The sequence below is a fragment of the Chaetodon trifascialis genome, chromosome 21 (assembly GCF_039877785.1).
Source record: "Chaetodon trifascialis isolate fChaTrf1 chromosome 21, fChaTrf1.hap1, whole genome shotgun sequence".
In the NCBI taxonomy this organism is placed as follows: domain Eukaryota; kingdom Metazoa; phylum Chordata; class Actinopteri; order Chaetodontiformes; family Chaetodontidae; genus Chaetodon; species Chaetodon trifascialis.
In genome coordinates, this window is record NC_092076.1 from 18,119,393 (window position 1) to 18,136,175 (window position 16,783).

Here is a 16,783-nt window from a genome sequence, read left to right on the forward strand (position 1 = left end):
GAACATTCCCAACTTTCCCAGTCTTTGTTGCTCCTGTCCAAACTTGTTTGAAACATGTTGCTGGCATCAAATTTAGGATATAAAATTCATTATATTGTCTTTGTACTGTTTTCAGTTGAGTACTATCAAAAAGGATGAGCTAATTGTCACATCCTGTTTTATTTCTGTGTTTTACAGTGTTCCAACTTTTTTTTTTTCCTTCTTTTTTTTAACCAGGATTGTCGTTTAGTGTGTTCGCATCCTAACATTAGCTTATCAGAGCTAATTATGAAGTACAGCTGAAGCTGGGCATAAACTGGTTTGAACCACAGGACTCATTTTAGAGTCAGACTGCATTTCAGCTTCATCAACGTCTTTTTCCATGCAGTCTACAGAGGAAAACGAGGACCAATCACCGTCTGATCAATGCTCTCAACCAGCCATCAGACAGGATGCGTTATGTGGACAGAAAATATGGAGGCCAAGTCGGTTGTGCTGTAGCGAGAGTGTGCCTCTTTAATGTTCCCTCCTCCTCCAATCACAACCTGTATGAATGAGAGAAACACTGGTCGTAAGTAATCACTGATCATCAGCTGTCTAGTAGTATTTTTTGTTCTGATTTGAGCTTTCAAGCTTTACAGTGTGAGCTTTCAGGTCGAGGCTTGATGGCGGGATCATGCAGTGTGAGCTTTGGCAGACGATGTACTGGTACAGTAGCATCTGGACATGTCGTATAACATGTCGTATAATGTATACACAGCTTAAGGTTGATGATGGATTGAAAAATAAGGGGATCACCAATGATAATATAACCATGAATGCCAGGACAAAATTTCATGGCAAGGCATCTATCGACATTCTTCAGTCTGGGCCAAAGGGGTGGACCAACTGACTGAGGCATTTTGTAATGGTAACAACTTTTAGGTTATGAAATGAGACGACCATTGTGAGCAGAACTCCTTCAGCTGTCCCTGCATAAGTCAGGGGGGCTTAGCTCACCTGGACTGACTGCCTAATTATCCGACACACATCTCTCTCCCCCCCGGCTTTCCCCCTTTCCATTCGTTTATTTCAGACAACCCACAGCAATCAATGCCTCTGTAAATGTGCCAGTGCTAACGAGGTGGCTAATTTTCTACTGCAGTCATTTGGCGAGAACCAAGGAGGTAATGGTTAAAATTTACAGGCCAATGACAAGACGCCATAAAGACAGCAGAGGCAGAAACAACATAAGCTTTCTCAAGACCATGCATGAGACATGAAGAGCAACAGGAAGCAGCAAAACATTAGTGCAACGATATCCACTCTTCAATCCATGCAGCCATGCAAGCAAGCCACACAAAGCAGCAAAGCAGATGATTTTTTGACAAATGCAGAGCAGCAATAAGAAAGAAGACAAATAAAAAATGAACATCTTAATGTTGATCTTGATAAAATGTTAAATGGTGTAGTTGCAAGTTAGTAAAATGGTAATATCGTACACCTATGGAACTATGGAAGATCAGACCACAGTGTTAATAAAGTACTTGAAAATTTGACATACATTCCCAAACCATGCACAGATGACCACCTGGCAATGGGAAGACCCTTCATCTAGGTTGTTTGATATATCTTAGTTTAATTTTTCTATTGGTTAATATTAAATAAGCTCATGTGTGGACTCCCTTTTTTGTCAAAACTTGAGCCATGTTGTGACAGAGGAAATGATGAACCTGAATTCTTCTGCATTTGGGAGTTCCTTCACAGCCTCTTGAAAGATCCTGGACCTCACTGAGTGCCACACAGGGTACCATGTGTACACAACAAAATGTAATCTGTATGATGTGTTCAGGGATCAAGGAAAAACCTCAAATTCCTCCAAGTATTGTATTCCTGGAGAAAAAAAACAGTGGAATGGCCCCTCAAGTTACAATTTCAGGAACCTTCTAAGATACACAGCAGTCATCATAAACAGGGCATTTAGCCACACAGGCTACATTATGCACATCCAATGACAAAGAAATACACAGGTTTGACTTTAAGAGCAGAATCTGGCCTGCATTTAAATTGCAGAGACAAGGACATTTGCTTCTCTATTACAATCAATGATCACTTCATATTCTATGCAACAATAGTCACAAATAAACATCTGCTTCTGACATGATATCACACAAACATAAGCTATGTAAGCAGGGGAAATTGTACTAAAAATGATATACAACAGGTCTCTGTCATGTATTGGTTACCAACATGTCTGTACAGTACAAAGGCCTTTGGTTGTTTGGCTTTTGGAGAAACAGATTACAATGTCATTTTGCTGTACACTGACGTCATCACACAATTTTATATTCAGTTCAAGGCACATAGATAAAAGTAACTGCACAGAAAAGTACATATCCATGGCTGTACACTGTCAGTAACACGCATGTATGGTCCAACCAGCTTGGTCAGAATCCTAATCTGAAATGCGTAGTGTTGAAAACCCACATCTAACTTTATTTCTTCAACCAGAAGAATGACTTGTGTTTGCTGCTGATCATAAAGGCTACAAAGTTGAACCCCAACTCAAGCCGATCTCTTTTTTCTGAGGGTGTCTTGCAAAAGGAGGTGGCACCCTGTAAACTGGTTTTAACTCGTGAGGTGACGCGGACAGTGCCCATGCAAGAACAAGCAGAGGATACCACAAATACACAGTTAATATTGAACGGTGCATCCTCAGGAGTGCACGTTCTAGCCCTTCGCAAATCAACTTGTGTTGCGGAAAAAAGAAACAGAGCGAGCAGAGGTTTCCCACTCCTCCGCTTCTGCCTCTCATCTGTACACTATACAGTGGCAGGGGCTAGCCGAGCCCCACGTCAACCCAAATGAGCACAACGTTTTCAGAACATGACCTCATTTCAGAGAGATATTTAGGTCTTGATTTCACAAGATGGCAAAGGTTGTACACTGGGCACCGTCTCATTGCCTCAGCTGTCCTTTGAGAGCTACATTTACACTGGTTTTGGCACAAACCATCTTATCAACATCTATTAAACATCAGAATGATCCATTTAGTACATTAAGTCCATTAAGTATGTCCAAATAGCCAGCGGCAGTGACAGGCATAGTGTGTTCCCTTCAGTATGGTTCAGTGGGTTTCAGTTCAGTTGAGTTTGGGTGGGTGTAAAGTGCGTGTCAGCTCATATTCTTCTCAGCTATGCACCCGAAAGTAAGCAAGAGAGACAGAGAAAGAGGGAATAGACAGTATGACAGAGAGGGAGCAAAAGGAAATAGTTGTGGGTGATGAGAGAACAGTTGTTGCACTTCAGGCTTGAAGGCGCTAATACCTAAATAATGGCTGAGACTGTGAAAGCAGTTCCTCGCTGCGACACAACCAGACACTTCTGGCACAGAAAGCAGAAAAATAAAGATATACAAGAAGATATTGCATGTTTCAGGATGGTTCACAGGTTTTCTCATATGATAATCAAATTACACTCCAAACACTGATAACTCTGGTTGGTGGTATCGCTCACGTAAAGCCTTTGGTCTTGTGCTGTGTCACATTATTACACACATACAGTACACTCACACATACACTGGGCCAGGATCATGCAGAACTGGTTACCTACTTCACAACTCCCATCAGTGACAGCACAGATAGAATGCCGTGACAAATTATGACTGTGTGGTCCACGACCAACTGGGAGACTGCTATCTGTGTGGCAGGTGAGTGTGTGTGTGTGTGCCGGCATGTGTGTGGGCTACACTTAATTATTTCCTGCAGTAACCTCCCAGGACAAGCCCTGTCTGGCTCCTCATCTCTTGTGATTGCACTGATTGATGGCTTCTGACTTGACTGATGCACCGAGACAAAGTGAGCCTGACACTGCAGCATATGGCGGCTGACCTTATTACTATAGAGGTTTTGCAGTTCTTTGACAAATGTCCCAACAACCAGGTGTGGGTCCATCATCGAGGGGCACTGGAAGAGTAACTGTGCACAAACAGCCTGGAAATAGATGTCTGCCATGGATGTGGGCTCACTCAGTCAGCGCTGATGGAGTGATAAGGTTTCCCAATGCAGGTTACTGTGACAAGGTCTTTTGTTGTAGCTCCTTTAGAGATTTCTTGACTACAAGTTGTAGCTTATTAGAATCACCCCAGTAAACTCAGCAAACTGGTATTCTTTTCGCTATCTAATTTACCAGCAAGCTAATTTCTAAAATATGACAGTGATGTTCAGTGGGGTAAATTTAGGTTAGTTTCCAAATCATATTAATGAAAAATAGCTACTGGCGGTTCTCTGACTCAATGCTAACATCAGCATACTAACATGCTCACAATGACAATGCTACCATGGCCATAATTAGGTATAATGTTTACCATGTGCACCATCTTTGTTTAGTTTGTTAGCACGCTAACATTTCTTCATTCGTACTATCCACTAAGTACAGCTCAGGCTCATTGCAAAAAGAAAAAGAAAAAAAAGGTAATGGTAAAAAAAACAAGTATTGGATAAATCCAAAATTTCAACTGATGATGGTGGAGAGCTAAGGGATCACCGACGTCATTACAGTTCATCCCGTGGCATGGCTAAAAGAAAAAAAACCTCCATGATGTTCCACTGAGAGACTGATTGATGATTTCATTAATCGATGTTGCATGTGGAAATTCTTGTGTGTCTCAAGAATACACTGGAGTTGTATGTACACTTAACTATAGCTGCCTGCTGCTGCCACAAGGACACATTCATAGTATATATATGTGTGTGTGTGTGTGTGTGTGTGTGTGTGTGTGTGTGTGTGTGTGTGTGTGTGTGTGTGTGTGTGTGTGTGTGTGTGTGTGTGTGTGTGAAAAAGCTGTGATGTGCAGCACAATGTGAAGTTTACAATGATGTTGGCAATTTAAATGAATTTTTGAGTAAGTAAAGGGTGACTTCAAGTTCGGTTGGGGTGTTCAGTTGCTCTTTATGCCCTTTAAAGGGCCAGTGATTTTACACGTCGAGTTTAGTTTGGTTGTCAACCTGTGAAATCAGTTGAATGATATCATCTGTGGCCTTGGAGGGAGGGCTCAAAAGATAAAATATCCCCTGATGGTGCCATCTTAAGCTTAGACGTAGAGACTGCAATTGAGGGCATTTAACAGACCAGGTGGCTCGGAGGAAAGATGTCATCAGTTGTTTGGAAAATGAAGGATCCGTTGTTGTTGAAGTTTAGCCCACAGGCTACCAGGGACTGAAATTGCTGATATCTTGGCTGCTGCTGCTTCATTTTTCACCGCCTGTCTGTTGTGAGTCCCCCAACTTTGTGTAAGTGCAGAGCAGAATTCCTGGAGTACATCTTTATGCTTAATTTCCATGTAGTAGGGTATGATTGCATTGCTAAGCCCTGCATCTATTCAGCTGACTACAATCTCTTAAGCTTTGTCTCAATGTGTTGTACTCTTATATAAAATACAAACACAAGCTTCAGCTCATTATATCTCCTACTCTCTGTATCTTTGCACCCCCCTCTCTCCCTCCCTCTTTGACAACATGACACATCTTCCTGCCTTCTGTGAAATTTAGGCAAGCAAATGCTGGCTGAACCAAATATGAACATGAACTCAGGAGGAAATCTCACATTGTCAAAACACTGCACTTTACAATGGCACAGCTGGCACAGGGAGCAACTACATAAGTACATACAATGGGTTTCACATACAGAGTTTCAGAGCTGTCCTTGATGCATCACAACAATACAGAATCTAGGGATTGCCTTTGAAATTCACCCAGTTCTTTTGGTTAGTCCACGGAGTCGTCCATGGGCGGAACTTTCCTCCAGAGGTTGACAGGAAAAGATTTTGTATGTACAAAGTCAAGCTGTTTTAAAGGGAGAGGTCAGAGCAGCCACCGAGGTGTTTTCCCATCCTTCCACTTAATCAGTAAACCAGGATGTTAAATTCAGAGTTCATGGATCAATGCAGCTCCTCTTGCTGAGGAGCCAGCCAGAGAGGGAAAGAGCATCCATCATTTGCCAGAAAATAAGCTGTCATGTGAGGAGGCCATTGCCATTTTGTTGCCCTGTTGATTATGTAAGACCAGACTAAGCTGGTGTGAATAAAACATGATCATGACACTATTCAGGGTTGTGGTCTCTGACTTTTCTCTCTATAGAGTCACAGTGCAGGCTGTTTTCCACTGACACGTGTCTTGAACATGATTTCCACATTCAGAGAAATCAGTGCTGACCCTTAAAAAAAGAAAAAAAAAACTCCATCAAGGGGGGCATGGGTGGTGCTCAATCCCCTCTGATCTCTGTACTGTGAGTGAACAAGCCCTGATAATTTTGGGTCCACAGCAATCCACTTTCCAATCCTGAGTCTTGTTTCAATTTTGGTTTGTAGGACTTCTGACAGCCCAGCACAAACCTCAAGCTGGCAAGTGTTCACTTCTCCATGTTTTTTGTCTCTACAGTGTTGAAAATCACTTCGGTTAAAATGCACTTTTGCTCCGCCTCAGGGTGAACCATCTCAAGTTGTCTCATTAACCCAAATATCATGAGTTTTGAGCTGGTCAGTGTACTTTCCCTGACCTCTGAAAACCCTTAGGAAATTGTTTATTTTTCACTTGGACTTTGTTCATGTGTCAGTGTCCACGAGCAGCAGCATACATCATCCTCCTGCCCCCGCATCTTTGAAAAGGGGTCATGAGCAGTGTGCTGGCGGCCTATTAGTCTGCAAGCCCAAAGCACCACTGCTCAGATATGACTGCTGCTCCTTTACCCTCAGATGCTGGTCTGCAGCTCACCATTCAACAGGGCAGCATTGTGAGTCTCCAAGTTGGCATTGATGATTGCAGCATCGTTAGCCATCCTGCTCCTGTCTGCCCTGCTGTCACTGCGCTCGATCTCGTCCAGGCCTGCCACCTTTTTCAGGCACAGAACATTCTGAAAGCTCTTCTTGAAGTTGTCCGACAGGAAGGCGTACAAGATGGGGTTGGCGCAGCTGTTGGCGTAGCCGAGCACCACAACGAAGTCAAAGGTGCTCTTCACAGCAGAGGTGGGGTTGATGGAGCCGGTGACGGAGGTGACATTGAAAATGTAGAAAGGCAGCCAACAGAGGACGAACACAGCCACCACGATGGACACCATCCGTGTCACCTTACGCTCAGAGCGCTTGCGCTTGGTGGAACCCACTCTTATGCCAGATGACTTAACCTGGTAAAGGAACGGACTGTCAGTGGCTAAAAATCTCCCACATGCAAAAGCACAATGTTCACAGTGAGGCATGGAAACATCTTACAGTAATGGTTTGACATTCTGGAATACACTGAGGCACACGTAATGCAGTCTGCACGAATTCTCTTCCACCACAGTCTAATCATATGAAGCTACAACTTGGAGCCGGTTATCTTAGCTCAGCATAAAGACTGGGCACAGTGACTTTAACAAACAAGATATAATGTTAGTTAGTGAGCTTTAGAGATGCTGATGCTAAGCTACCCAGCAGCTTCAAATCTAGGGATAGAGGAGTGGTGGCAAGAAAGCCATTAAGCATATTTCCCAAAATGTCAAACAATTCTTTTGAGTTTCAGAAAAAAAAAAGGTCTTTCTTAATCGCACATTAAGAGCTTGAGTTGTAACCAATCATTAAAAGCTAGTGAGCTGTTCCAGGGCCATCCAAAGCCAAATGCTATCAGTGGGAATCAAAACAATTCAGTCACTCAGGTATTCATGAAATTCACAATGAATGTTGAAAATATGAATTCACCTGATGGTTTAAACCCATCTGCCACACTCCCCCCCCCCCCCCCCCCCATGTTTGAAGTCCTTATTGTAGATGATTCCCTAGCAACTGCTTTTACTCACATAACAAATTTATTGAAGGCACATGAAACTAAGTTCCAGGGTAGCTGGCTCATGGTCAAATACAAAATCCTGATGTCCTAAATATTATATTCTATATTTCTTTGGCTTCTTTTATGAGACCTTTAACTGTGCCGTGGTGTGCTGAAATCAGTGACCACAAAAGAGGTCAAAAGGGAGGCAAGAGTGTGTTTGAAGCCCTGGATCTCCACTGACCCTAGAACCTCCCCAGCTGAACATCTAAACATTCATGCAAATGAGAGCATTGTTGCAACAAATCATTTAGGCTAGAGCCCAGACAGGCTCGACAGGCCATCGTCTAATGAAGGCATTATGCTGCAATGGTGCATCGCGCGTTTATCCTGGCTGCTATTTATCAAGCAGCACCATTCGTTAATACATCATTTCACCACCACAGTTTCAGAAGACAAATTGCCTTTGTAGTCTTGTCAGTGAGTATGTGTGGAAGTACTTTTGACATGATCAATAAGAAATACATGAAAAACCAATTAATTCAGTGTAGAACTCTTTCTCACTCCTCTTTCTAGTTTAATAAAAGTGGCTTTGTTTGTTTTCTGGACAAAATGATCCTGTTGGATCCAGTGTCTTTGAACAGTATGTCTTTCTCCTGCATTTGCTTTTCATACAATGTTGCTGTTTGTTTGTTTTTTTAGGTACTTGTCAACCCTCCAAACTCTCCTAAGAGTCCCATTTTCAGTGCTTCCTTCCCTTCTGTGCACCCAACTCCATAAATTCAGAATGCAGGAAGACAGTGTGAAATGAACTTTTCAGGGTAAAGATCCCCTGATCCCCTCGTTCGGTTCACTGTCCTGTTGCTATAATGTAGTTGGAGGTTTGCTGATCAACAATACTTATTGATCATTGACCGTGATTAATGAGTGAGCTTTTCATCTTTGCTTTAAAGTTGCTGAACTTTTTAAATTTTAAAAGCAGTGATGCCCCCGACCCCTGTGATGGGTAATGTCACAGAGGGCCTACTCGTAAAATTGTCCAACTTGACTGATGCTGAATGTCAAACTAGATTGAAGAGTTGGTAGAGGCAGGCTCACCTTCACTATAATGAGCAGATAGCAGAGGCATATGACTGCAAGTGGCAGGAAGAATCCAATGAAGAAGGTGTAGAATATGAAGGCTTTGTAATAGACATCCTGGGGCTCCGGCCACACGATCCCACATACTGGCACCTTGTCAAGGCCACTGAAGATCATAGTAGGCAGGATGACTAACAGTGACACACCCCACACTGTCAGGTTAATTAGCTTGGCTACACGGGGCTTCCGCCATTTTGTGGACTTAATAGGATGGACCACAGCCAAATATCGATCGATGCTCATCACCATCAGACAGAAGATGCTGGTGAACTGATTGAGAGAGTCTGGGAGGGAGTAGAGGAGAAAGAGCGCAGGAATGGAGAGAGAAGGGTGAGATGAGGATCTGTACTTAAAGCAGTAGTTCAACATATAATATGCTTATTTGCCTTTTTTACTTTAAAGATGATGATACAGCCACAATGCGGATAACTTATCTTGGCATAAAGACTGGAAACACTGTAATTTGCAACTGAAGTCCCAACATTTCAAAAAATATGATGTTTATCTAGATTTTCAGAAATTGCAATTGGCAGATTTCAGGATAATTTCCCTCTTTAGGAACCCAAAAAGTGCTTCTGCTGCTGCTGCTTTCTAAAGTGCACCATTAGCTTTCTTGTTTACACCTACCTACAGTCATGATCACCCTGCAAAGCACCTCTCCAAAGGGCCAGTGTACCAGTGCCAGCTGCAGGGCGATGAACGGCAGGCTCATCATGCACAGAACATCAGCCACCGCCAGGTTCAGGATGTAGATGTTGGTCACCGTCTTCATTTTGGCGTAGCGCAGGATTACATATATAACCAAGGTGTTGCCGCACAGCCCCACGGCGCATACCATGAAGTAGATGAAGGTAATGACCACCGAGCTGGTCTTGTCCTGGTGAGGCTCCCTGGTCTCGGAGATGTTCAGGTCGGACTCGTTCCCCTGGATGTAGCTGTCATACAGCAGGGGCTCCGGGATGGAGATGTTTGGGGGAAAGGGCCACTGATCCAAGGCCATGATGGCTGACAGGGATTTAGGGTATCAAAGGGCCTTAAGTGCCTAACAATAGTGAGAGGTAAGAGGTAGGGTGTAATCATAAAGGGGTTTGGAGAAGGTAGATATTACTGGGTTTCAGGTTAGGCTTTTACATGCTTAAAATCACTGATTGCACTCCACAGGGCTGGAAATAAGGGCAAAGGTAAAGTTCTACAATAAGCCTGGGGTACTGGGAATTTGAGACTTTGAGGTGTTGGGGTTTGGGGTTCTGGGGATTGGGATGACTGGGGATTTTCATTAACGAGGAACCAAAAATATCACATCCCAGCTGTAGAGAAACTGTAGAAGAACAAGACAGATCTATGGAGAGAAACAATAGAGTAAAAGAACACTAAGTATAGCTGAAAAAGAATAGTTACTTTCACAAATAATAATAGCTCATCAAGATCCATGGCAACAGTTGCAAGGTTACTTTCTCCTCAGAGAATGCTTTACATGTTTAGTTCTCTCCTTGATTATTCTCAATGTTACTTATTCCCCTCACAGCAAGCATTTGGCAGAGATATGGAGGACATGGCCAAATCCAGCCAAAAAGTCCAAATGTTTCATGGAGCGCAGCTTCAAAAAGACATTTAGACATTTTCTCCTTTACACCTCACATTACTCAACCCAAACACACACAACTTTTATGCCATGACATTGGTTTGCACTCTTTCGCATTAGCACAATACCACGACTTCCACTCTACATGCATACTTGTATATGATGTCAAAAATTTAGCTGGATCTCATCTGGTCATTTGCTCTTTTCTCCTTTTCTTAAATCAGTCCAGACCATAAACCCCCCTGTGCTAGTAGTCCAGTTGTCCAGGTCAGGTGTGTGTGTGTGTGTGTGTGTGTGTGTGTGTGTGTGTGTGTGTGTGTGTGTGTGTGTGTGTGTGTGTGAGCGTCTGTGAGTGTGCCTCCCCCATGGATACATACATACATGCAAAAAGGTACGCCTGAGCGAGAGAACGATGAGGGCACCGTGCTGCCAAAGACAAATGTTTATTCAATTGATCTTGGGGACAAACAGCTCTGACACCGTGGCGGGATCACTCACTCTTCCCCTACAGCGACAACAGCTGGCTCAACAGGGACATTAGTCCAGTTCTTGCTTTCATAATTTACCTGGATTACATGTGATTGACATACGTGGGTCCACTCTGGACAGTCCACTTTGTGCTAATGAGGGGTCTTGAGGAAAAAAAAAAATGGTTGGGTACAATTACGTTATCACAGATGACAAGGAACAACATACTCGTATCTCTGTGTAGTGAATGCGCATGATGCAAGGGTTAGACTGCTGAGAATCATTGTCATTTTTATTCATCTCCAAACTAACCAAATAACCACAAATGCCCATCCGTAATTAACAGAGGACGTCTTTAAACTTTGTATTTAATCTGCCTGTCAGACAAAAAAAAAAAGCTTTTTGAGTTTTAAAGATGAAAACAGTCATTCCATTATCCTAATTGTCACTGATGTTAATCAATTTCAGCATTGTCAAAGGTAAGTCTGGCAAATCCTCTATTGGCCATTCACCTCTGAAACAATGGAGGCTCGTACATTCTCGTGGATGGACACAGTAACCATGAGTTTGTTGCGCAGCTGCAGCGGTGGCAATCTGCAAGATCGACAGTGATTTTATGAGCTACTAACCAACCTAAATCTTATGAGTCTAAGATTCAGTGCAGGCCAAAATGATCTACTCGCTCTTCTAACTTCTCACCCTCGTGAGAGAACCCTACATAGCAAACACACTGTATTCTTTCCATTTTAAGGAACTTTACTGGGTGAAAATATAGTCATATTTTGAAATGATAATTCTTAAGATTTAACTGTTGGTTCACTCGGCGACACCTGTGGTAACAGGGAGTGCAGGAATAGCGGACATCGCCACTAACAATGAAAACTACTGTATAAACTGATTGTTATTCCACTGAATGGTTACGGCTGAGAAAAACATAACATAAATGTTGAACATAAATAGAAGAAATAAGGCCGTTTTTTTTATGAAAATCTTGATTATTACTTTAAGTGCAAAAACCTAATCCCAAGAAGACAATCTTTATCAGCCTTAAAGACTGATATTGAGTATTGGTATATGTGCTTGTGTGTGCCTGGCTCAGTAGTGAGAGAGCTACAGGAAAAAGTGTGCAGAAAAGCTCCAATAATACATCCACTAATGAAAGGATTTCCAGTGCTGTTTGCTAGCAGGAGGTGTCGTCTAATTGCTGTATAACTGTCAGTATTTTTTGGTAACATCTTGCAGTTTAATTATAAGGCAGTGTAATTGTATTATTAAATGTAAAGGGGGGTTAATGCTCTAGTAAATCTCTTGCAAAGGAAAAGCCCACCAGGCCACTCAAGACTTGCAGAAAACCCTAAATTGCCGGATGGATGTCAGGAGCTTTATGTCAGCGCTGCACCGCCTGTGTGAACAGATAAAGTGATCATGCCAGGGAGGCAGCTTGGCTTGATGCAGCCTCACACTATCCTGCAGGCTGTATGTGATAAATGTCAAGCTCAACAGGAGCTTTTTTTTTTTCCAATCACAGTTCAGTGGAAACTCTCATTCAATAGTGAGCAGATTGGTTTATCTCTCTTCTCAAGGACACTTTGACATAAAATGGCTGCGGCAGGCTCAAACCTTTGACCTCTTAATTGAAAGGAAGACCCCTCACTCTGCCTGACATGTTTTCTAGACAGCTCTTTCCTGTGCCCTCGCGTAATTATGTGCTTCTCCATTGGACTCGCACCTGTTTCAGTTATTTCAGCTGTGAAAAAATAATGAAGGAGCACTCATCACTGTCTTAAGAAGCCAAGAGGCAGAAACAGATCTTAGAATGGAGAGAAAGTGTGACATCGATACTGCTGATAATTGTTCAATTTAATTTGGGTAGCCACAGTTTGGCAGTTGGTCTATGTGATACATTTGATAAAAATGGAAGTTTTAACAGAGCTGAGAACTAGAGCTGACTGTGTAACGACTGCGTAACAGCGCGCAAAAACAAGCCAAAGTCCACTCACAAATGCTTTCGATGAAGCCAAATTTAATAAGCGCCACTAAAGGCTCAGCACAAAATCATCTTCCCCAAAAGAATCACTTACTTTTACACAGAAAACTTCATCTTCATATCAAGTCCATCGTAGTGAGGTGTCTTTCAGCAAAGACTACGGACTCCAGCCGCTTCGACGCGCCGCTGACCTGCTGGAAAGCTGCATCCTGCCAGCCTCTCCATCCACCTGCTCTCCCACTGTTACGCACGGCGCTGGCGTTCAACCGCCCACTCGCCACCTTCACCACAGCTGGTGGTTACACTACAGCTCTCAGGTCATTTTACCTCCATCAAATATTCCGCGTTCGTTGACCGAAACTTTGACACAGAGCGCGTCTAAGAACGCCGTAGTGCGCTCACGGTGAGCTGCGTCCAGCCAGACGGCACCGAATCACCGCGACAAGTCAGACAGAGCGGCAGGACGCACGACTACACCGGAGAGAGAGAGGGAAAGAACGAGAGATTGAAGAAGAGAGAGAGAGAGAGAGAGAGAGAGAGAGAGAGAGAGAGAGAGAGAGAGAGAGAGAGAGAGAACCTATGCGCGTCACTGTGTGTGCGTCGGTGTCCTGCAGATCGCTGATTTTGAGTCACGTACAGGCTCATGAGGCTCATTTTGTGCTGCCTTATATCATTGATTACAGCATTTATTTCGCAGGAAATTGTATAGGCCTACATATGTCTCAAACATATCACGATAAACCTAATTTGAGGTGAATATTCCATGTATAGCACATACCTGAACTTGCAGCTCTCTATCAATGTGGAATGAGAAGCAGGGTTTTTCATTGGCCCTCCAGATGCATCAAAACATGTCTTGTAGTTGATTCTTATAGACTATATGCTGGGGGGAAAAAAGCAAATACCAACCTCTAGCTGCAACACAGGATGATGCTGCAAACATATCGCTTCTTCCCAAATCCATCAGCTTCCACTGCAGTTATTTCAAGTGTTATCCAGGCCTTCCATGTGCAGCTCTCCATCAATGGCGCACATGCTCCTCAGCTGTCAGGGATGACACTCGGATCTGGAAGGCGAAGCCAATCCAACAGACCCTCTTCCGTCTTTATAAATGGAGGAGTTATCAAGCCAGTGCAGATGGCGGGTATCCTCCACGACCTCTCTCAGCGCACGGTTCCATGAGAAAATGTTCCGTCATCTCTGTCCACATAGCAACACAAAAGTGCTGCTATTATTACAACCAGCTGTTATCATATCGAAGTTCTATTTATGTCCACATTGGAGGGACCGACCGCTCAGAGGGGGAAGCCCAGTCAAGAAGGGTCTGTGAAAGGCTTCATGTCCTCAGTTCTTCTGCAGATATCCCATCCATTTAAATCAGCGGGCAGTCAGGAGGATTATTGGCTCAGGCCTGTTTGCTGCGCTGTGGTTTGAGGTCAATAAGTCCGCTGGGGACTGAGGACTGCATTCAACCTTTTCATTTGTAAATGATCAGCAAGGCCACAGCGACTAAAGAAGTACCGTTAGCACTGTAGCGTTTTAGCATCATTAAAGGATTTGTTTGACATTTTGAGAAAAAAAAAATATTTACCTTTTTGCTGAAAGTTAGACAAGAAGATGAATTCCACTCTCATGTACCTATGCTAAATATGTAGCGAACTGTACAGCCATCAGCCGGTAGCCAAGAAATAGTCCTGCTCATGACCTTGTGTAACACAGTAAAATTGATATTTTTACACTTTTGCATTTCCTGGGGGTTAATCAATCAAGATAAAGCTGTTTAATTTGTGGTTAAAGGTAGGTTTTGCTGTATTTGACCAAAGTCAAGTGAACTGTTTATGCTAAGCTAAGCTAACCTTCTACAGACTGTAGATTTTCTTTTAAATCAGTCTTATTTAAAGTCTTATTTTTACTGCTCAATACCACCACACGCCGAGTATCCTGCTGAGAGAAAATGAACAAAGTGAATGAAAATAGTGATGCAGGCACTTTGTTGGGCAATGATCTCATCTGCACACACGGATGTTTATATAGCAGATAGACACTATAATGAATCTCAAATTCTCTCTTTGCCCTCCACTCAACAAAAACACACACGTTAGCCTTGAATGTCATTGGTCAATATCTCTCCACTTGGCCTTCAACTCTGACACACGTCTAAGTCAATATGAAGCCTAGTTTGAAGGGTGAAGGTCCATTCAAGATAAGGCTTGAAGATCAGAAACTGTGATCAGACCGTTTCTCACATTCTGTGCTTTCTTTCTTCTTGCCTATGCAGGAAAAGCAGCATGTCAGCAGCACAAAACTGCTTTGAAGCTGACTCCAGGTTTCATTTTTTTATTTAGGTGCTTAAGCCTACGAGGGTGCACATGGCTGCGAGGTCAATCAAATGTGTTTGAACAGATTTAGGACAGACACTGACAGAAGGCTGCAGCTGCTGATGTTGTGCTGCTGACGTATTGTTTCCACTGTGCCGACAAAGTGTTACTGGAAGGACTTAAGCAGCTAGCGAAAAGTGTCAACCCAAATATGCCACTTTCTCCCGCTGCAGCCCAGTGCCTCTTGATGTTATTCTGTCATGAGTAATCTTTTGCCCTCTCTCTCGGCGTCACGTACATTTCATGACCTCTGGCCCAGTAATGGCAAAAACACATCTCCAGAGTGTGACTTGATGACTGACTTGATGCTGCTACAAAACACAGGACCTCCACGCTGTGCTCATCGTGAAACTCCTCCTGGAAGTAAGTGAGCATTTGTTGAGACATGATTTATTTACTGTTGATCACCTTGGCTTGTGGTGACAGAGCAGTGCTGCAGCACAGAGTATCACACATCATGTAATGCCCTATAGTGCTGAGAGAACATGTGAAGGTGCTGCACATCAACTGGATCACACAGCGTGGACAAACTAACACATAATGTGTCATTTCTAGTTGCTTTGTGTCTCCTTTCAGTCATTTTGTGTCTTTTTGTGCTTTTAGCTGGTGTGAATCAGAAAACACTTGACAGTAATCAAATTTAACACAGCAGCTAGACTCTTAACCAACACTTGGGAAAAAGAACATGGCAGCCTCCTTCTAAGGTCCTCAGAATTAATTTTAAAATCCCACTCATTACCTTTCAAGCACTTCATGGCCTGGCCCCAGATTACATCTCAGTCTTCATCAACTCTCTCCTTATCAACCTGCATGCAGTCTGAGGTCTTCAGCCAGGATCATGTTGGCTGGTCTCAGCTAGTTTTAAGACTCAAAGGGCAAAGCTTTTGTTTTTAAGACACCCCATCACTTTGATCCAAGGACACAATTTAATTTTAACTTTCCAAACAGTGTTGGCTTCATCAGCGAAATCTATGGCAAAAAAAAAAAAAAAAAAAAAAAATGTTGCCAACCTGTTTTTCACAACGCAAACGGGACTGAAACTAAATGAAACATAACCTTTCAAAGCGAGAACAATGACAAACCGTACAACATGAAAGTCTTACTCAACAACTTCCATGTACCTGCAGAGTCGCACACTGTATTTCATCTCCCAGTTAGTAAAACAACATCATCCACAAACCACTGAGAAGAGGAAAAAGGGAAGCTAATGGAACATTATGAAGTGCTGTGAATATAACCTTAACGTTGCATCCAGTCACCATTGTTTCATGTTACTATTGGAAGAAATTCCACAGTGAATGTCAGCGGTCAACCATCTAAATCTTCCTGGAGATGTTCTCTTGGAATATCTCTGTGTTAGACGACCCCTCTCAAGCAGAGAGTACAAGCAACTGTGGTTAGGTGAGCAGGAGCAGCAGAGGGCGGCTCTGTTCAAATAGCAGAGTTTGGAAATGACAATTGGCTTTGATGAG

General features: G+C 43.0%; 1 protein-coding gene across 1 annotated transcript; it reads right to left on the bottom strand.

Annotated features, from left to right (window-relative positions):
• Positions 1–1,991: 1,991 nt before the first annotated feature.
• Positions 1,992–13,381, bottom strand: LOC139350238 (somatostatin receptor type 2-like). Its single transcript, XM_070991493.1, has 4 exons — positions 13,028–13,381; positions 9,524–10,235; positions 8,855–9,180; positions 1,992–7,136 (listed from the first exon to the last, which is right to left on the bottom strand). Exons 2-4 carry the CDS (start codon positions 9,894–9,896, stop codon positions 6,705–6,707), a joined length of 1,131 nt encoding a protein of 376 aa, XP_070847594.1. The 5' UTR covers positions 9,897–10,235; positions 13,028–13,381; the 3' UTR covers positions 1,992–6,704.
• Positions 13,382–16,783: the final 3,402 nt, after the last annotated feature.